Source organism: Hyla sarda, chromosome 8 (genome assembly GCF_029499605.1).
Source record: "Hyla sarda isolate aHylSar1 chromosome 8, aHylSar1.hap1, whole genome shotgun sequence".
Taxonomy (NCBI): domain Eukaryota; kingdom Metazoa; phylum Chordata; class Amphibia; order Anura; family Hylidae; genus Hyla; species Hyla sarda.
Genome location: NC_079196.1, coordinates 224,781,701 through 224,802,714, shown reverse-complemented (window position 1 = coordinate 224,802,714; position 21,014 = coordinate 224,781,701). Strand labels below are relative to the sequence as shown.

At 48.9% G+C, this 21,014-nt stretch overlaps 1 protein-coding gene across 6 annotated transcripts in view; it reads right to left on the bottom strand.

Annotated features, from left to right (window-relative positions):
• LOC130283803 (sulfotransferase 1C2-like) overlaps window positions 1-21,014 on the bottom strand; it is a 32,073-nt gene that overhangs the window by 2,090 nt on the left and 8,969 nt on the right. Inside the window, exons 1-8 of one of the 6 annotated variants that reach the window (XM_056533312.1) lie at window positions 20,648-20,670; window positions 9,473-9,645; window positions 8,170-8,295; window positions 7,978-8,075; window positions 7,285-7,411; window positions 5,950-6,044; window positions 3,425-3,605; window positions 1,942-2,724 (exon numbers count right to left, since the gene is read on the bottom strand). In XM_056533312.1, the coding sequence (XP_056389287.1) occupies window positions 2,612-2,724; window positions 3,425-3,605; window positions 5,950-6,044; window positions 7,285-7,411; window positions 7,978-8,075; window positions 8,170-8,295; window positions 9,473-9,644 (912 nt within the window). In that variant the 5' untranslated portion in view covers window position 9,645; window positions 20,648-20,670 and the 3' untranslated portion in view covers window positions 1,942-2,611. Of the gene's footprint in view, window positions 1-1,941; window positions 2,725-3,424; window positions 3,606-5,949; window positions 6,045-7,284; window positions 7,412-7,977; window positions 8,076-8,169; window positions 8,296-9,472; window positions 9,646-10,481; window positions 10,495-11,555; window positions 11,676-19,994; window positions 20,061-20,647; window positions 20,671-21,014 lie in introns of those variants that run through there. The other 5 variants (XM_056533308.1, XM_056533309.1, XM_056533310.1 and 2 more) reach the window with 5 other exon arrangements.

Below are 21,014 nucleotides of genomic sequence, written 5' to 3'. Positions count from 1 at the left end.
TTTAGTTCCGAACGCTGGGTGTGGGCTGCAGGGTCGTGATGTCATGGCCACGCCCCCTCAATGCAAGTCTATGGGAGGGGGCATACGCCCCCTCCCATAGACTTGCATTGAGGGGGTGTGGCAGTGATGTCACAACCCTGCAGCCCGCACTCTGCGTTCGGAACTAAATGTTCTGAATGCTAGAGCAGGGAAGTACCCCTTTAAGCCACACTTTAATTGGTCTTGTCGTCTGCCCTACGTACACATTACCACAAGGACACTTAACATATATGTATACAATCTGTTTTGTATCACATGAATACCATCCCCTGTCTATTCTTTTTCCTCTTTGAATCTCATCCACTTCACCTATTTTCTCCATTTCTTTCCTGTTGTACCCCTCTCTATAAATGTATTAACATTTTTTTGTTTCTTTTATACTCATCTTCTGTATTACATATCCTTTTAGCCCTGATTAATGGACCTTTAGGTATACCTGTAATGGATGAGGTAAAATGTATTTTTCAGATAATGCTAAAATAATGGCCACTCACTAACTCCCTCCCCCTTCCATCGTGTTTGAAACAATGTGTATAAGATGGCGCTTCCCGAGAAGACTACACCCAAGATGATAAGACCACGTGCTGGGTGAGGAACGCCTACAGATGGAAGAAACCAATCACAAGGACAGCTGTTCATGACATGTTACAGACTATAAAAACCCTTGTAATTGTTTTAAATACAGGAAGTATCATTTACTGAACTGTGTGTCAGAGTGATTTCCTTCTCTCCTGCATATGCTGATCTGACACCTTATTAGGAAGGGGGCAGATACTCATTTGATACCGGGTCGGGTTCCAATCCATTTCATGCCCCCAAAAATTGGAGGCGCATGACCACTGTTTCTATGAAGCATGTTGTTTATGATCTGTTTTCTTTACAAAACAGGGTAGTATCTGAGCCCCCTCTTTCGTTTTTCCTAACCAGTACATCCAGATAATGTATTTCTTTTAAATTACACATGTAAATTCTATCAACAGATGACACTGGTTAAGATAACGTACAAATTCATCAAGCTGGGACTGTGTGCCCGTCCGTAGGATGAACACATCGTCAACGTACCGGAAACAGCCCCAGCTTACAACTCAAAGGATGCGTGGGGACAAATTCCATTTCATACTTGTTCATGAAGATATTAGTTTGATTTGGGGCCAGATGGGACCCCATCGAAGTCCCCTGTTTTTGTAGAAAAAATTCCTCACCAAATCTGAAATAATTTTCACATAAAACCATCTCCAGCAAATTCATAATGAAGGAAATCATTGCTTAACTTATATAGGCATCTTTACAAAGCTCTTCTCTAATCGCATCCATGCCCTCCTTAGTGGTATAACTTTTAAATGGCTGGAGATATTTTGATAATACTTGGTACACGTTACTTATATGTTAAAAAATTAAAATATAAGGTAGTTAAATTAGCCTTAACCTATCCCCCTTACGTCAGGGTGGGGTTTTTGTCTGAGGTTCTATGTAAGTTTATGGGACTTCCGGTACTTTACTCCACAAGCCCAGCTCTGCATGTGTGGGGGATCAGTCTGGCTTGCAAGCCATGCCCCCTTCTATACTTGACCCTTTGTGTGTGTCCATTCCCACCAAGCCATGTCCCTTCTATTTTTGGCCTACAATCTTTTCACAACAACTGAACCCCACTTGAGGATGACATAGGAGGTCGGGATATGAAGTCGGGATAAGAGACCAAGCCTGTGTTAGAATGTTTTAAAGATAGGTTTAATAAAAAAAATACAAATTTTAAATAATTTAACAGTATTTGCATATAGAACATTTGCTCTTGTGTATCATATGAATTTTTTTTTTTAAACAAACATAATTGCAATTACCATGTTCAGAAATATAAATAAAACCACCCAAGACAGATTTTTTTTTATTTTTTATTTTGATTATTTTAGCACAAGGAGAAACATAAGAAAATGTGACAAAAGTGCAAGGGTCTGAAGATTTTCTGGATACACTGTACAGTAGGTTTTCATTTCCCATAATGCATTGGTTTAGACCTAGTTATCTTAATGCGACACCCCCCTATTCTAGAAGCTAGAACAGCGGATCAGTGGTGTCAGGTAAGTGAGCTCCACCCCCCCAATCCTCCAAACGATCAGACATCTTATGCCCAATCCTTTGGATAGAGGATAAGATGTCTAGTGGTGGAGTACCCCTTTAAGCACTGGTTCGATTTTTTTGTCTGGTTCATGGGACTGAAACTCCAAAATTAGGACTGTTGGCAAGTATGATGTTGGCTTTGTTACAATGGCTCAGTGAACAGTATTGCCCTGAAAAGGTCTTGATACTCGGCACAGCAGACAGTAGAACACATAAGCTTGGGTATGTTAGCTTTGCAGACAGAATGACACATGGTAGGATTAGATACAGCACCTTAGAGGGGAGAAGTCTTAAGGGGGAGGAGCCTGAAGGACGGCTTTATGGTCAACCCTCCCAGTAATCATCGAAATGTCATCTCCTGGATAAGTCATTGAGGGGTGGTGGTGGTTTGGCATCATTGTTCCACCCACTTCATACACATTAAAATATATGTTTTGTGCAGCCATTTTAGCTTGTCTCATAGCTCAGTGCGGAAGTTCAGCCCACTCCCCTCCATCTTCCTCTTGTATTCCTCATCAAATACAATGTTTTGGGCCACCGTGAAATGGTTCTTCCAGTCACCGACTTTACCTGAAGGGCAAATGAACACAACAATGGGAACCCCTAAATTCTTCCCTATATAGTGTAGGGGGGGGGGGGGGTGCCTCAGTTCAGCTCTAGTCCAGACCTGCTGAGCAACAGTGTGGTAAATGTGCGCTGTGTGTAGAAGCCTCAAGAGAAGGCCTAGCTCAAAACTACTTCTTCTGGTCATTCTGCAAGGATCACCCATAAGGTGGAAGTTCATGCCTCGGCAGACAAGGCTTCAATACCTTGACAGAACCCTACCTATCAGGATTCATCTCCCCGTCTTACAAGTCAGTATCAATCCATTTGGTGAAAGCACCACAAGTCCCTGCAAGGCAACAACTTTCCCAAGGGATTATGCTGCGTACTTTCACCTGATATTAACTGTCTATGTGATACCATCTGCACCCTGCTAAGACAGTTATCTGTAACCTGACGTCAATGTGTTCATTTACTCCTCGTGTCTGGCCCAGGAGAAGCTGTCCCCAACCTCGGACCGTGTGTAGGATAACAGTGCCCTGGCATCACGAAATGATAAAAGGTATTTCTCCTAACACCCCGTGGCACCACATACAGCCTTAAAAATCCTAGTTTTTTTCTTGTTGGGTCATTAAATTTATGACATGGATTGTCCGCCAGGATCAACAAGAGGAGGACATGAAAAACAAATAAAAAGTGAATATCTAAGGTGTTACTAGAACCTCACCTTTCCTCAAGAAGGCCGAGACGGACTGGTCAAATACAAATGACGGCACAGTACTGAAGTTGGTCATTGGGTTCTCCTTCATGGCGTCGAATGATGTGTGGAGTTGAATGGTGTCCAGAACTTCCTCTGTCAGGTCTTTGCCCAGAAATTTTGATATTTTTCTTATTTCTCTCTTTGGGTCCTGAGGATAGGAATTCAGAGGACAATATGAGAGACTGAGCTAAGTGTAAGCGTTAATTTTTAACGTAAATTTTTTTTTCCTTAGTCCTAACAGCAGCACAAGAGGGGTGTTCTGCCCCTGTGAAGCTGGCAGGACGGTGGAATTTTTAATTCCGCCCAAGTAATTAAAGACTTAATTAGACAGGCCTCCTCCCTAAGGCCTCCTCCCTTAGGCCACATTGCTTAATAACAAGTAAAACAAACAAAACAATTTCGGGCGGGAAAATTTGTGTGCTGCTGTTAGGACTAAGGGAAAACAAATTTACGTTGAAAATTAACGCTTCCCTTACGTCCTAACCAGCAGCACAAGAGGGGACTTAGCGAGTAACAACACAAATAGGGAGAGACTACGGCAGAGTGGCACTTAGGATTGATTGCCCAAAGGCCAACTCTTCCGATCGTCTGGCATTAACCCTGTAATGACTAATAAATGTATTATGCGTGCTCCAGGAGGCAGCAGCACAGATTTGTTCTAGAGGAACAGCTTTTCTTTCTGCAAAAGAAGTGGAGACTGTCCTAGTGGAATGGGCAGTGACAAAGGCAGGATGAGATGACTCCTGGGCTACAAAAGCCTCCCGGATTGCCTCTTTGATCCATCTACTCAGAGAGGGTTTAGAGGCTTTAAGACCTTTGTTCTTCCCTGAAAAGGAAACAAGAAGGTGCTCCGATCTTCTAAATTCTCCAGTTCTTGAGATGTAGATTCTGAGGATTCTTGAAATGTCCAGAGTATGGTCAGCAGCTTCCTCGGGAGAGGATGGATTAGGACACAGAACTGGAAGGGATATAGCTTGATTGATGTTGGAGAACTTCGGGACCTTAGGAACAAAGGTGGGCAAAAATCTCAACAGGACTCTATCCTGGAGAAAAAGCGTATAAGGCTCGAAAGCCGAAAGGGCCTGAAGCTCGCCAATCCTTTTGGCTGAGGTTATGGCCAATAAGAAGGTGACTTTAAGGGACAAATACCTAAAGTCGACTTCTTCCAGAGGTTCAAAGGGGTGTGAGCATAACCCCTTACGAACAATAGTGAAATCCCATTTGGGAATGGGTCTGAGAACTGTAGGTTAAAGTCTTTCAGCTCCCTTAAGAAATCTTCTGATTAGGGATTCTTGTGATAAAGATCTGCCTAAAAAGGCAGAGAGCGCTGAAACTTGAACCCTTAAAGTGGATGGGCTAAGACCCTTGTCAAGGCCATCCTGAAGGAAACGTAAAATTGCAGAAAGAGGAGGATCTGAGGTTACTACCTCTTTCGTAGCACACCATCGAAGGAAAATCTTCTTTATCCTAGAATAGACCTTGTTTGTAGACTCTGCTCTAGAGTGTGCAATGGTTCTCAAGACCTCCGCAGGAAGCCCACTACTTAGTAGGGTCCTGTCAATCTCCAGGCTGTCAGATTGAGTCTCCTCAGATCTAGGCAGGAGCCTGTGTTGTGAGACACAAGGTTCTGCACATGGGGAAGCCTCCAATAACACCCCTGACTCATCCTCATGAGTTGGGTGAACCAGGACCTCTTGGGCCAGAATGGTATGATGGCAGTCACTGAGGTCTGGTCTTGCCTGACTTTCATCAATACCTTCGGTATCATGGAAAGTGGAGGGAATATGTAGGCCAGCCTGAACCTCCATGGAATGGACAGAGCGTCTATCGCCACTGGATTGTCCTCTTTGTAAAGAGAGCAAAACTTGTTCACCTTGGCGTTCAGACGAGTTGCCATGAGATCTATCTCTGGCATACCCCACCTTAGGGTTATCTTCTTGAAGATGTCTTTGTTCAGGGACCATTCACCTTGGACCGGAAGCCCGCGACTTAGACGATCTGCCACTATGTTGAGATCCCCCTTGATGTGGACTGCAGAAAGGTGGGTTAGATTGAGCTCTGCCCAAGAGAGAATTAGTCCGGTCTCCTTGAGGAGCACTTGGGACTTTATGCCAACCTGTCAGTTGATGTAAGCCACCCCAGTGGTGTTGTCTGACCGAACTCTCATCGCTTTCCCTAGAATAAGGGGTGCAAAATGGAGAAGAGCTAGACGAACTTCTCTCAGTTCTCTCATGTTGGAGGAGGGATCCAAGTACCCTGTACTGGATTCTCGTCGAGATGGGCTGCCCACCTGCTGTACTGCACAGGACAGAAAAAAAGCAATGTGGCCTAATGGAGGAGGCCTTATATGGGGGTCTAATTAAGTCTTTAATTACTTGGGCAGAATAAAAAATTCCACCGTCCTGCCAGCTTCACAGGGGCAGAACACCCCTCTTGTGCTGCTGGTTAGGACGTAAGGGAAGTGAATGTTATATGTAAGTCCCTGTCCTCACCTCGATCATGTCCTCGTAGAAGACATAGAGAATCTGGTGTTTGTCTTTTGCTTTCCACCATCCGATGACATTGTCAAACCAGCTCCCCCAAGGATCTGAAAGAAGGAACATGGTGATTGAACGGAGAGAAACCTGATGAAAGAATATTAAAGAACATAGTGGGAGATTTATCAAAACCTGTGCAGAGGAAAAGTTGCTGAGTTGCCCATAGCAACCAATCAGATCACTACTTTCATTTTTAACAGGCTTTTTTTTTTCTTTTCTTCTTTTTTTTAAATGGAAGAAGTAACCTGATTGGTTGCTATGGGCAACTCAGCAACTTCTCCTCTGGACGGGTTTTGATAAATGTCCCCCATAGTGAGAAAATGAGAAGGAACATAATTTAGGAAGATGGTGGCCTGAGTTAAGGCTGAGGAATTTGGTGACCAAAAGGCCCATGAAAATGATGAGGATAATGTAACAATCCTCATCTTTTTAGGTGTAGAAAAGTCACAAATGTCGCTGTTGCACAAAATTTACGCATCTTTTTGGTAAAGTGATTTTGATTAAAATGACTTTGGTACAAGCGTTTGGATTTTCACTTTGCAGTGGTTGCTCACCCCCCCCCCTCCCTGCAATATTATGAGAATTATGTCACATGTAAGCAAAACTAAGACAAAAATAAATGTATTCTGAACACTTTCAAAAGACGCACAATGATAATGTTAAGAAAACACTGCGGAATATGGTGAGGAAATGCTGAGAACCATTGTGAGGATCATGGTGAGGAAATGTGAGGAACATTGTAAGATGAGAATGAGGGACATGGTGGGAAAACAGGACTATGATGAGGAAACTGAGGAGCATCATGAAAAAAAAAAACAGTAAGGAACATGGTAAGGAAACAATGAGAAACATACTGAGGAAACGGTGAGGGAACTCAGAAATATGGTAAGAAAAACACTAAGGAATGTAGTGAGGAAACCAAAATATTCCGGAAAGACTATGGTAAAAAATGGCTGAGGATTGTGGTGAGGAAAGACTGAAGAACAAAGAGGAAAAACTATAAGGAACATGAAGAGGAAACAACGAGGAACATTTTGAGTAAATGAGGAAGAATATGTTGAGAAAATGCTGAGAAACAGACAGAGGAAATTACAAGAAATAAAGTGAGGACCATGATGATAAAATAGGGAGGAACATGGTGGAGAAACACTGGGTGATCTATAAAGGAAACAATGAGAATCATGGGGAGAAAACAGTAAAGAATATGGGGAGGAAATTAGAAGATGCTCAGGAAACATTGAAGAACACGGTGAGGAAAGACTCAGGAACACAATAAGTCTCTTTTCTCACTCTTTCCAGCTAAGAACATAGAGAAGTATTCATTCCAGGTCCCAGGATCCGGCAGAGCCTTATTCATCCTCTGGAAGTGATAGTAGGAGACCACGCAGTCCTTGGCATTCCGGGCAACATAAACGACCTGTAGAAAGGAAGGAAAAACCATGAATTACAGCCCCAGACGATACATTGCCCAAAGAAGACATCTTCAGGACAACCCTAAGAGCTGCAGATAAGGGATATGAACCATGGGCCTCTCAATGTACCATGATCACCACTATCGTACATATATATTTATACCAGAAACCTCAACTTCTGACCTACAGGGTGGAGCTACTACCAGATTGGACCTCTTTCTCTCACCAAATAAACATTGAGAAGAAATGGTAGATCACAAGGGTGATGGTCCATGTCCCAGGACATAGGGATGGGTCCAGGGGTCAAGTCCTGGGAGAAAGTGAAAATGTGGAAACTCTTCCACCCAAGGGCTGGTCCTGCAGGGCTCCTGCTAATGGGAACGGTGTTCCTGCTGTGGAAAAAGTGCAGGAACTCCATTCCCATGCATTTCTGCAGGACTTGAGCCCTGGATTGGTCTCACCTAGCTTTTTTACATACATGGTAAACATATAGTTTTGCCCATAAAATTTCCCGACAGAGGAGTTGCAATTTGAGGAGTTCCCCTTTAAGTATCAATTTCTTCATGTTCACCTTGACGTTCTTCTCCCAAAACGATGGCGGCACGAGCTGTATCTGAAAATGAGTTTTTATGAGGCGCGGTGACTCCATGGTGTTAGCGGCCTCCACTCCTAAAAAGGTAAAAAGGTCACATTTGGCCTCAGGAGGACATCATTGTTTTATAGTCATAGATAGTTATAGTCCTAGACCTGAGGTCTCCATTACCTGGGATCCTGGGCTTCGCGTTCAGGTCTATGAAGGGCACCTTCATGAAGCTCGGGGCCCGCATGCTCCTCTCCACGTCCCCGTTTAGCAGGATCAGGTCCACGATCTCCTGCATCCATGTGGTTCCTGGAACACCACATAAGCGTCAACTGATCCAAACCACCCACCAACCTACATCTTCTATTAAACTGCAGTTCTTCAAATCTTAAAGGGACCTGCGCCTCTAATTATTTATTTTCAAAATATTGGAATTCTATGTTTAACCATTGAACATCTACCGTAATGACCACAATCTCTCAGGAACAACGTGGAACTGTATTAAAATGGTTTGTCCTTTTCCCTTTAAATATCTTCTAATTTCCTAACAGGGAGGTGTGGCGTGACTGGGTGCAGCTGGGAATCCACCATCGGGCCTCCGACGATGAGGTAACCCACTGTATTATGTCCAGGATTGTGCTCCATCTCCTCTGAACCTGTAATTAAGGTGTTAACCGGATCAGGTTCTTGAGAACTTCAGATGGAATCGGAAAAGACCACAAAAAGGTGGGGAACAAGAATGTGCACCCAGCTTCCCAAGTCTCCTGAATGGCAAGTTCTACCTTGTTGTGTGGAGTTGGTGGAATAGATTCCAGAGGGAAAAAAAACTGGTCAGAAAAGTTGGAGTTAGGGAAAATGTCTGCAAACTGCGGACCTCCAGAAGTTGCAAAACTACAACTCCCAGCATGCCCAGACAGCCAACGGCTGAGTACGGAGTATAGTGATGTCACCTCCCACCCTGCTATGCAAGTCTATGGGAGGGGGCGTGACAGCCGTCACGCCCCCTCCCATAGACTTGCAAAGCGGGGGCGGAGTCGTGACGTCACTATACTCCGGCCCGTGCAGCTCAAAGAGGTGGGTGCCGAATGCAAGATTGCGGGGATCCATAGCGGCGGGACCCCCGCAGTCAGACATCTTATCCCCTATCCTTTGGATAGGGGATAAGATGTCTTAGGGCCAGAGTACCCCTTTAAAAGTCCTGGGCAATCTCTGTAGCCCAAGAGCACGATCAGGAGATGTACCAAGGGTCCCATAAACTTGCATGGGACTGACAACAAAAACCCCGACCCTCACGTATACTTTTAGCTGACATATAAGTAATAGGTGTCGATGGCTCCGACTGCGTTCATCTCTAGATAAATCCGTATATTATACATCTGGACCTCACAGTGGAGCAGTAGACATTACCTCTAAGGACAGGTATACATAGTATTGGCGCAGTAGGCGGAGCTGTCAATGTGGGGGCGGGGTCAGGGACATCACTTACCGGCTTTAGGAAACGTAGCGATCAGGATATCGTCTTCTCGCGCCTGAAAGTTGTAGATCTTGTCCCAGATTTCACAGGTGGTCTCAGGGAAGGGGACGCCCTGGATCTCCCCCATTTTGCAGGTGAAGTTCTTCATATCCTCTTCAATTTTTTTCAATACTTCTGGATCCATCCTGGAATCACATGACCTGGTCTCAGCCCGGAGATGTCTTGTGGAGATTCTGATCGGGCTGGAGCTCTGAGCTGATCTCAGTAATGGGGCGGCGCTGCTAGGAGTCTCCGTGCCCCCAGGTAGGGCAGATGTCTCAGTGATATAGGTTACCTGCCCCGCTGATATAGCTTACCTGCCCCGCTGATATAGCTTACCTGCCCCGCTGATATAGCTTACCTGCCCCGCTGATATAGCTTACCTGCCCCGCTGATATAGCTTACCTGCCCCGCTGATATGGGTTACCTGCCCCGCTGATATGGGTTACCTGCCCCGCTGATATGGGTTACCTGCCCCGCTGATATGGGTTACCTGCCCCGCTGATATAGCTTACCTGCCCCGCTGATATAGCTTACCTGCCCCGCTGATATAGCTTACCTGCCCCGCTGATATAGCTTACCTGCCCCGCTGAAATGGGTTACCTGCCCCGCTGATATAGCTTACCTGCCCCGCTGATATAGGTTTTAAACAACAAGAAGAAAAAAATGGGGTCTCAAAAAGCCGGCGGTGCTAGACCCCAGATGCAGTTGTGCATTTATACTGGGGGGGGCAGATCCTGCGCTTGTAGTCCGTTGCTAAGGACGATCCCCAGCATAAAATGCATACAATGGAGGATGCCTGCAGCGGACTACAAGTGCCACAATGACCTCCTACCCCCGATGAACGGTGTGGATGTGTAACAGAGTAATACATACATGTAAGTTACTACGGTGGTAGATTCAAACAATGACATAGGACTAACCCTCAAACTGATGGGAAAATTGAGACATTCACCAGTATATCATTATATGAAGGACATACCGGAGCCCGCACACCAACGCAAGTGGCACGGGACCTAACACTAAACCTACCTGTGCCGTATGGGCAATACCAGGTGCCAGTGGGCAATTACAACGGCAATAGGTCCGACTTACAGACTGCTCCCAGTTACCTCCAGTGTGGCCGGGCACATACATTGGGAGGAGGGAGGAGGCTATGAGCCCCACCCAAGTTGGCTAATGTGTTGCCGGCCTCACAGGTGAACCTTATGCTGCCTATAAGGGTGCGTTCACACGGAGTAAATGAAGAGTAATTCACGCTGAAAAATTTACGGGCGGAAAAAATAAAAAAAAAATTGTGTGAAATTCGCGGGAAATTTGTGCGGATTTGCGCACGGAATTGCGCGGGGACATGGGGGAGAAAGAAGTGAAGGCTCTTTCAGTCATTTCCGCGCAAATTGCACGCGAATTCCGCGCAAATTGCCCGCAAATTGGCCGCGAATTGCGTGTGAATACGATGTCGGGCGGAATTTTTTTTTACCATTGACTTCAGTTGATTTCTGCTAGCGGATTCTGCTTGAAGAATGAACATGTTCTTTCTTCACGCGGAACGGAATTCAGCATCGGAATTCTGCTGGCATAATTTCCACAGTGTGAACAGGACAGCAGAAATAACATTAAAGTCAATGGGCAGAGGAGATGCGCATTAATTTGGAGCGAAGAATTCAAGAGGAATTACTCCGTGTGAACGCGCCCAAATAATGATCAGGGCGCATTAAATGTGGAGTTTATACACCTCCAAGTATAAACAACAAGAAAAAACATGGTCTCAAAAAGCAGGAGGTCTCAACCCCAGATGCAGTTGTGGGGGGGGGGGGCAGATCCTGCGCTTGTGGTCCGTTGCTAAGGACGATCCCCAGCATAAAATGCCTACAGTGGACTACAAGTACCACAATGGCCTCCTCCACCTGATGAAAGGTGACGATGGGTAACATATAGAGTAATATATACATGTAGGTCACTACTGTGGTAGATGTAGACAGTAACATATGAATAACCCTCAAACTGATGTTAAAATGGAGACATTATCCAGTATATCCTTATATGAAGGACCTACCGGAGCCCACACACCAACGCCAGGGTTATATGAGGGACATTTATCACAACCTGGGCAGAGGAAAACTTGCCCAGTTGCCCATAGCAACCAATCAGATCACTGCTTTCATTTTTCACAGGCCTCTTAAAAATGAAAGCAGCGATCTGATTGGTCGCGATGGGCAACTGGGCAACTTTTCCTCTGCACAGGTTTTGATAAATCTCCCCCAATGTTACCTGCCCCATTGTTATATGTTACCTGCCCCATTGTTATATATTACCTGCCCCAGTGTTATACGTTACCTGCCCCGGTGTTATACGTTACCTGCCCCGGTGTTATACGTTACCTGTCCCGGTGTTATACGTTACCTGCCCCGGTGTTATACGTTACCTGCCCCGGTGTTATGTTACCTGCCCCAGTGTTATGTTACCTGCCCCGGTGTTTTAGGTTACCTGCCCCGGTGTTTTAGGTTACCTGCCCCGGTGTTATACGTTACCTGCCCCGGTGTTATACGTTACCTGCCCCGGTGTTATATGTTACCTGCCCCGGTGTTATATGTTACCTGCCCCATTGTTATATGTTACCTGCCCCATTGTTATACGTTACCTGCCCCAGTGTTATACGTTACCTGCCCCGGTGTTATATGTTACCTGCCCCATTGTTATATGTTACCTGCCCCAGTGTTATACGTTACCTGCCCCGGTGTTATATGTTACCTGCCCCGGTGTTATATGTTACCTGCCCCATTGTTATATGTTACCTGCCCCAGTGTTATACGTTACCTGCCCCGGTGTTATATGTTACCTGCCCCGGTGTTATATGTTACCTGCCCCAGTGTTATACGTTACCTGCCCCGGTGTTATATGTTACCTGCCCAGGTGTTATATGTTACCTGCCCCAGTGTTATACGTTACCTGCCCCGGTGTTATATGTTACCTGCCCGGTGTTATACGTTACCTGCCCCGGTGTTATACGTTACCTGCCCGGTGTTATATGTTACCTGCCCCATTGTTATATGTTACCTGCCCCAGTGTTATACGTTACCTGCCCCGGTGTTATATGTTACCTGCCCCGGTGTTATATGTTACCTGCCCCATTGTTATACGTTACCTGCCCCAGTGTTATACGTTACCTGCCCCGGTGTTATATGTTACCTGCCCCGGTGTTATATGTTACCTGCCCCAGTGTTATACGTTACCTGCCCCGGTGTTATATGTTACCTGCCCCGGTGTTATATGTTACCTGCCCCAGGGTTATACGTTACCTGCCCCGGTGTTATATGTTACCAGCCCCGGTGTTATATGTTACCTGCCCCATTGTTATATGTTACCTGCCCCAGTGTTATTCGTTACCTGCCCTGGTGTTATATGTTACCTGCCTCGGTGTTATGTTACCTGCCCCGGTGTTATTTGTGGTCATGGCTCGAAAGGCCGAACGAGCAAGTATACGAAGAAGGAGAACAAGAGTACTTACCGTCCTGAGCCTTGGAACCCCGGTAGACCTAGTACAGAATTAAGAAATACAAAACAGCGGATGAGGTGTGCCCAATAACCGCGACCGAGGGCACGCCTATAGAGGGCATGCCCTATGTATGGATTATGATAGAAAAAGGGAGGGTTGGGTGGGTGACGCCCACGAGTCATACGCCCCTACCTGAGGGAGAGGGGAGTTTATATACCCCACGCCACTCCCACAAATGCAGCCAATTAGGCTTTTTACTTGTGGTCATGGCTCGAAAGGCCGAACGAGCAAGTATACGAAGAAGGAGAACAAGAGTACTTACCGTCCTGAGCCTTGGAACCCCGGTAGACCTAGTACAGAATTAAGAAATACAAAACAGCGGATGAGGTGTGCCCAATAACCGCGACCGAGGGCACGCCTATAGAGGGCAAAGAGTCAAGAGTAGGGTGTAACTCTATTTTATTTGTATCACAACGCCAACACTTTAAACACATTAGCCATTTCGGTAGAGGGATCCGGAATGTACCGGTCAAAACAGCTGGAGTTCCAGCGGCCTAGCTTCTTAATGATGTGAGCTGGGACATCATGTTTGGAGGCTGCGGAGGCCGCTCCGATCCTGAACGAGTGTCCTGAGATGACAGCGGGATCATGACCTAGCATGGTGACTAGGGAGCGGACGTATCTGGTAAACTGGGAGGAAGACAGAGCATGCCCAGCCACCGGGAGGAGCGGACTGTCCGTTGCTTGCCCGGACAGCATTGAGAGGAGGTCGGTGAGAGACGAGACTGGGCACCACTGATGTGAGGTGGGGAAATATCTGATGGATGCTCCCCATCTGCAGGTTTTGGTGGACGGAAGGGTGAAAGTGAAACCTAGCCTGTTAGATGATAGCTGGCTCAGGGTCGGCCCGGGTGCTCGGCAGCCAGTGCGCGTGAACTCCCCCGGTCTAAGGAAGCCGTAAAAAGCAAGGTGTATGGCAGCTTTGATGACCGTGCTGAGGTGAAAACCAAAAGGGTGCGTGTCCAGTAAGGAAGACATGGCCCGGAAAAGATCCCCCGTGACCGGTGCGCGAGAAAGAGATTTGGGGTGCGACAAGACTGAAATGCCCTTGAGTGCTGCTTTGATCGGATGAGCAGAGAGTAGAGAAGAGGCGTGAGGGTGCGAGAGTGACCTGTGGTGTTGAAGACCTGTTAAGTGAAGTTTGATGGTGTTCTGGGATAAGTGTAAAGAAGAATGGCAAAAACCAACAAAAGCTAGGGCAGAGTGTAAAGTGATTGTGGGGGAAAGCCCTAAGCCCTGCATGAAGGAGGAGAAAACCGCCAAAGCGGTATCATAAGCCCGGATCGTGCTGGGAGCTAAAGACTTCTTGATTAGAGTGTTGGCAATGGAGACGTATCTGGCTAGTCCGTTAGCAGTTGTTGGAACGGAGGCACCGGGACTCCGACCCGGTCTGCGTCTGGTTGTACCTGAAAAAACACACCAAATTTAGCCCGAGAGAGTGCATCAGCCGCCAAGTTCTTCCTACCTTCTATGTGCTCGATCAAAAAATGGAAATTGTGCTGGAGAGACAACAGAATGAACCTCCTGACAAAGCGCATTATGTGGGGGGACCTAGAGCGTCCTCTGTTGAGAATGTCGACTGTAGCGGAATTATCGCACAGAAATCGAACTGTGGAGTTAGCCCAGGAGTTTCCCCAGACAGCAGCGGCGGCTACGATGGGAAATGTTTCAAACAGGGCTGAAGTTACTGTGAAGTCGGGAATGTTGCGGATCTCAGCTGGCCAGGGGCCGGCTAACCATTTGTTCCCGAAAATGGCTGCGAAGCCAACCGATGAGGCATCGGACACTATAGTCGGGGACCCGTCTGATAAAGGGGGAACGAAGAAAGAGACACCGTTCCAGCTCTCCAAGAAGTGATCCCACATGAGTAGGTCAGCCATCGCCTCATTGTTGATGTGGATGACCTGCCTCTGACCCGATACAGAAGGGAGAAGGTCCAAAAGTCTGGATATGAAGGCTCTCCCCTGCGGGATGATCCTCATAGCGAAAGCCATCATGCCCAGGAGGCTCTGGAGTTCGACCCTGGTTACTGTGCGACTCCTGGATAGGTTGTGTATCATCTCCCGGGTTCTGACTAGTTTCTCCTGGGGAAGCCTAGCCTGCATGTTTACAGTGTCTAGGATGACGCCCAAGAACACCAGTTGCCTGACGGGGCCCTCCGTCTTGTGAGGTGCCACTGGGACCCCGATTTCCTTGAACAGAGACAGTAGTGAAGTGAGGTTGAGAGGAGCGAGACTAGGATGTTCGAGTAGTAAGAAATCATCCAGGTAATGTATGACGTGCTGGCAGTCAGCCACGTTCTGGAGTGCCCAATGCAGTGCTGTGGCTAGTTGGTCAAAGAGCCAGGGGCTGCTCTTTGCCCCGAATGTGAGCTTAACTGCGAAATAATACTTGTCCAGCCACCTGACACCGTGCCATTGCCAGAGGTCTTGTCTGATCGGGAGTAGTTTGAAAGCGTCCGTTATGTCCGCTTTGGACAACCAAGTGTTTCTCCCTAACTGTAGGATAATCTGTATGGCTCGGTCAATAGTAGCATATTTCATGGAGAACTCGTCGGAGGGGATTAAAGCATTGATGCTGGGAATGATGGAGGAATAAGGCGCTGAGAGGTCATAGATTAATCTTCTTTTATTGGAAAATTTGCCTGTGGCAAGCCCCAGAGGGCTGACTCTCCAACATGGAAAAGGGGGAACATCAAAGGGACCTATCATGAAACCTTTTGCCAGTTCCTGCTGGATTAGCCCGGACACGATCTCTGGTTCGGAAAGGGCTGACGACAGGTTACCACATTCATGCGTGCTTTGCGGCAAAGCGACCAAACCTGTGTGGAACCCATCGCAGAAACCCGCCACCAGCCATCTCACCCAGTCGGGCTCAGGATGACCAGCTAGGACCTGTGCGAGGACCTGGACCTGTACCACGCCTAGTCATGCCTGAGGGCCCTTCTGGGAGCAGATAGCGCTGGGGTGAGCCCTGAAACAAATGAAACACACGTGTAGTAGTCTGCAATTGCTGTACACGCAGGAGGAAAGATTGAAGTTATTGCAGATCTGGGTCTTGCCCAGGTACCTCACTGGTCTACCGAGCCTATCTAGGGCGGCCACGTTCCTTGGAGCTGGAGGGGTGAAGGCGTTCAGGCTCCTACTGGTGCTGGGTTCCCCTGGGTTGCTGACCTGCGGGCACCAGCTGGAGGAATGCGTGGTCACCCCGCATGCGGTGCAGGAGGGGGCTTTCAGACCCGCGAAATGTTCGCAGTATAGCTCCGTGTCTATGGACCCCCAGTTGGTGACGTAGCCGAACTGCGCGTATGCGGCTGCTACTTTTGCTGAAAAAGACTTGTGGTACTCGTAGAACGTGGTGCCCCCGTACTTGTACGCCATCTGCACAACCCTGTGTAAGTACAGGTCCAACTCCTCCCTGCGGCCAGGGCTGACTGAACAGAGTACGTCCCTGAATAGTCCAAATGCCAGCACAAACTCAGTGACACTCAACTTCCTGCTGAGCCTAGCGTCCTTGCTTTTGAACGTGACCGCCAGCTCCCCGCAGGCAACGGTTTTGGTATCATGTACGTCCGTGGTGGCAATTAGCAGAGAGGCGAGGTTGACCTCTTTTCCCTCAAGGATGTCCTTTTTTATGGCTGCCGGGATGAAATGTGCGGGCGTGATGATCGGTGGAGGATGTGGCATACCTGAAGGCGTGGCCTGAGAGGTAGAAGCCGTGGGCGACGCTGCGGTCGGGACTGCTACGTCGCTCCTGGAGAGTTCCATTAGGTCTAGCCTAGCCTTGAAACCTGACACCGTCGTAAGCACCTCAGTCATCATCGTGTGAAGCTGAGACAAGGAGGCGCTTGAAACTTGATCCTGGGCCGCAGCCTGGCTACCCCGGGGGGCTTGGTCAGCATTCAGCAAGTTGAATAACTCGCCCTTCCTAGCTGAGGCCGGAAAGGGGACACCCCTCCTTCTCAACTCTTCCATTAGCCTGGGGATGGTCCAGGACCTGTACGAGGGCAAGCTGCCTCGGTCCGAGGCCCTGGCAGGAGTCTCAGGAACCGAGAGTGCCTCCTCGATATCCGCTGGCTGAGACATGCTGCTGGCAACCTGTCCGGGCCATAGAAGGGTGCCGGCAAGAATAAGAGGGAAAGAGAACAATAAAATGACTAGTGAAAAAAAAAAAATATATATGTATATATATATATATGTACCCTCCCTATATATGTATGTATACTCTCTGTACACAGTTTTTTTTTTTTTTTTTCGCTCTCCTGGCTACAGGAGGGAACTGACCTGCTGAATTTCCTGAAAGCTTCCAACACCGGGAGTACTGACCGCACGGTAATGGCTTCCAGCTGTGGATATTTAAGGGAAAGATTAATTACACATGAATGTGACCGACCGAAAAGGCGTGATGGAGGAAAGTGTGATACTGAAACTGAGGCTAAATGTATGCTGTTGCGCTGAAGAAGAGTCAGAACAGCATACGCAGAGGACCCCACTGAAGATGAGTCAGACGCAGGTGATCCTCTGCCTATGAGTGATGTCGAGTCGTTCTGAAGAAGAGTCAGAAATAACCATGTCGTCAAGCCCCAACTGAAATTGAGTCAGGCTGGGGCCGATTGACGTGAGTGTGGTGACGCACGTGGCTCTGAAGACGTGTCAGTAGCAGCGTCCTAACCGGTGGCGGGAGTGCTCGTGACTGCGTAAATGTACGGGATGAATATGGAGTGATAGACGGGGGGAGAACATACGGTTCCCCTCTCTAATATTGATTTCTGTAAGTACCTCAAACTGAAAGCTGTATGAGATGTATACGGGAATACGGACACAATCCGACCACCTGGTACCCTGTGGAGCAAGCAAAACGTGATGAGGCAGGAAGCACCCTGACTGACCGTGACTGCCAACGTTGACGAGCCACCGGCCGTCAAGCTACATATATGTATACAGTGACATCAAGCAAACAAGTTCCGTGCCGTAGTGGTGACAAGCAGCTCCCAACCCCGCTCCCTTGACACCCCTTCCCCCTGGCAACCAGGACCTGCTGGGCCTGGCAACTCCTGCCATGTGCCCGCCTTGTATGTGAAAACGAGGGGGGGGGGGGGGGGCTGGAGCAGTGGTGGGAAAGAGTCGCTGCCCCCTGGAGAAATCCGGCGTGATTAGTAGGGCCTACGTGCCACTGGAGGGAAGCTGTGGCCTCCGTGCGTGGCTCTAACTGAAACCGAATCGACCCCCCCCCCCCCCAGCCGAGCGGCGAAGGGGAGCGGGACTGTATTGCAGGTCCTGGGAAACCCCTCCCCTATGGCCGGGGCCGTTTGTGTGGAGGCCGTCAGCGGCAGCGTCCTACGGCTGAGCAGCGGCAGCGCCGCGGCGCCGGACGACGCCGTCACTGAAACCCCGCCCCCCCCCCCCCCGGGCCAGAAGCCCCGCCCAGCCAGCGCACGGCAGGAGATGGCGTGGAAGCGGGGCACCAGGCCCGGACGGAGCGGCCGGGCCGACGAGGTCCCCCACCCACACCCGGAAGCGCAACACCGGGGAGAACGCCGTAGTGCAGGGCCCAACAACCCGCTCCCCCCCACGGCCAGCCGAGCGGGTGCTGACAGCCGGCAGGAGAGGACGGGCCGCGCGACCCGCAGGAGCAGTGCTCCCCCAGAGCGGCAGCGAGCAGGTGGCAGGCGGGTAAACGGTACAGGGGCCTGGGCCTGCGGCAGGAGTGAATACTTACCGACCTGAAACACGAAACACGAAATAACTGCAACCCACTGCAAACAACTGACACCTCCGAGACGTACGCCCTAACACGGTATCCTGCAAGAGAAATACCGCCCACGAGTCATACGCCCCTACCTGAGGGAGAGGGGAGTTTATATACCCCACGCCACTCCCACAAATGCAGCCAATTAGGCTTTTTACATGTTACCTGCCCCGGTGTTATACGTTACCTGCCCCGGTGTTATATGTTACCGGCCCCGGTGTTATACGTTACCTGCCCCGGTGTTATACGTTACCTGCCCCGGTGTTATACGTTACCTGCCCCGGTGTTATACGTTACCTGCCCGGTGTTATACGTTACCTGCCCCGGTGTTATACGTTACCTGCCCCGGTGTTATACGTTACCTGCCCGGTGTTATACGTTACCTGCCCGGTGTTATACGTTACCTGCCCGGTGTTATACGTTACCTGCCCCGCAGTTATACGTTACCTGCCCGGTGTTATACGTTACCTGCCCCGGTGTTATAGGTTACCTGCCCCGGTGTTACATATTACCTGCCCCATTGTTATATATTACCTGCCCCGGTGTTATATGTTACCTGCCCCGGTGTTATATGTTACCTGCCCCGGTGTTATATGTTACCTGCCCCGCTGTTATATGTTACCTGCCCCGGTGTTATAGGTTACCTGCCCCGGTGTTATATGTTACCGGCCCCGGTGTTATACGTTACCTGCCCCGGTGTTATACGTTACCTGACCCGGTGTTATACGTTACCTGCCCCGGTGTTATATGTTACCGGCCCCGGTGTTATACGTTACCTGCCCCGGTGTTATACGTTACCTGCCCCGGTGTTATACGTTACCTGCCCCGGTGTTATAATGATCAGGGCGCATTAAATGTGGAGTTTATACACCTCCAAGTATAAACAACAAGAAAAAACATGGTCTCAAAAAGCAGGAGGTCTCAACCCCAGATGCAGTTGTGGGGGGGGGGGCAGATCCTGCGCTTGTAGTCCGTTGCTAAGGACGATCCCCAGCATAAAATGCCTACAGTGGACTACAAGTACCACAATGGCCTCCTCCACCTGATGAAAGGTGACGATGGGTAACATATAGAGTAATATATACATGTAGGTCACTACTGTGGTAGATGTAGACAGTAACATATGAATAACCCTCAAACTGATGTTAAAATGGAGACATTATCCAGTATATCCTTATATGAAGGACCTACCGGAGCCCGCACACCAACGCCAAGGTTATATGAGGGACATTTATCACAACCTGGGCAGAGGAAAACTTGCCCAGTTGCCCATAGCAACCAATCAGATCACTGCTTTCATTTTTCACAGGCCTCTTAACCCCTTCCCGCTATTGGACGTATGCATACGTCCAGGCGAATTACACGTTCGCGCAAATGGACGTATGCATACGTCCAAGCGATCTCCTGCTCTGCCGCGGGCAGCGCAGGAGATCGCGGGTGGGACTCAGCTGTCAATCACAGCCGGAGTCCCACCGCAGCTGCCGGGGCCGCGATCGCGCCGGTCCCGGCAGCATTAACCCCATAGATGCCGTGATCAGTCTGATCACGGCATCTATGGTGTTTGCAGGGGGAGCGCTCTCCCCCTGCCCATCAATCGCGGCGCCGCGATAAAATAAGGGGGATCGGGGGTGTCCAAGACACCCTCGATCCCCCTTGAAGAGATAGGAGTGAGGTGGCAGGGTTGCCACCCCTCCTATCCCTGCTATTGATCGGCGGAGCGGCCGACCAATAGCAGACTGGGGGCGGGGGGGTTAAAGTTCGGTTCCCCGCGCTATGCCCGCCCATCGGTGTCCGGGCACAGCGGGGGGAACCGTGTAATAGCGGCGGCGGCGGCGATCACTTACCCGGCGGCGGCGGCGGCTGTGATCACGGCGGCGGTGGAGGTGAGTATGACGCCGCGTGTGCAGAGTCTGTTGCCTAGCAACATCTGCAGGGCGACAGTTTAGAGAGTGGTCTCTAAACTGTCGCCCTCCAGATGTTGCAAAACTACAACTCCCACCATGCCTTGACAGCTGTTTGCTGTGTTGGCATGCTGGGAGTTGTAGTTTTGCAAGATTTAGAGGGGTTCAGGCTAGAGATCACTGACAGTGGTCTCTAAACTGTAGCCCTCCAGATATTACAAAACTACAACTCCCAGCATGCTCAGACAGCAGTTTGCTGTCTTAGCATGCTGAGATTTGTAGTTTTGCAACATCTGGAGGGCCACAGTTT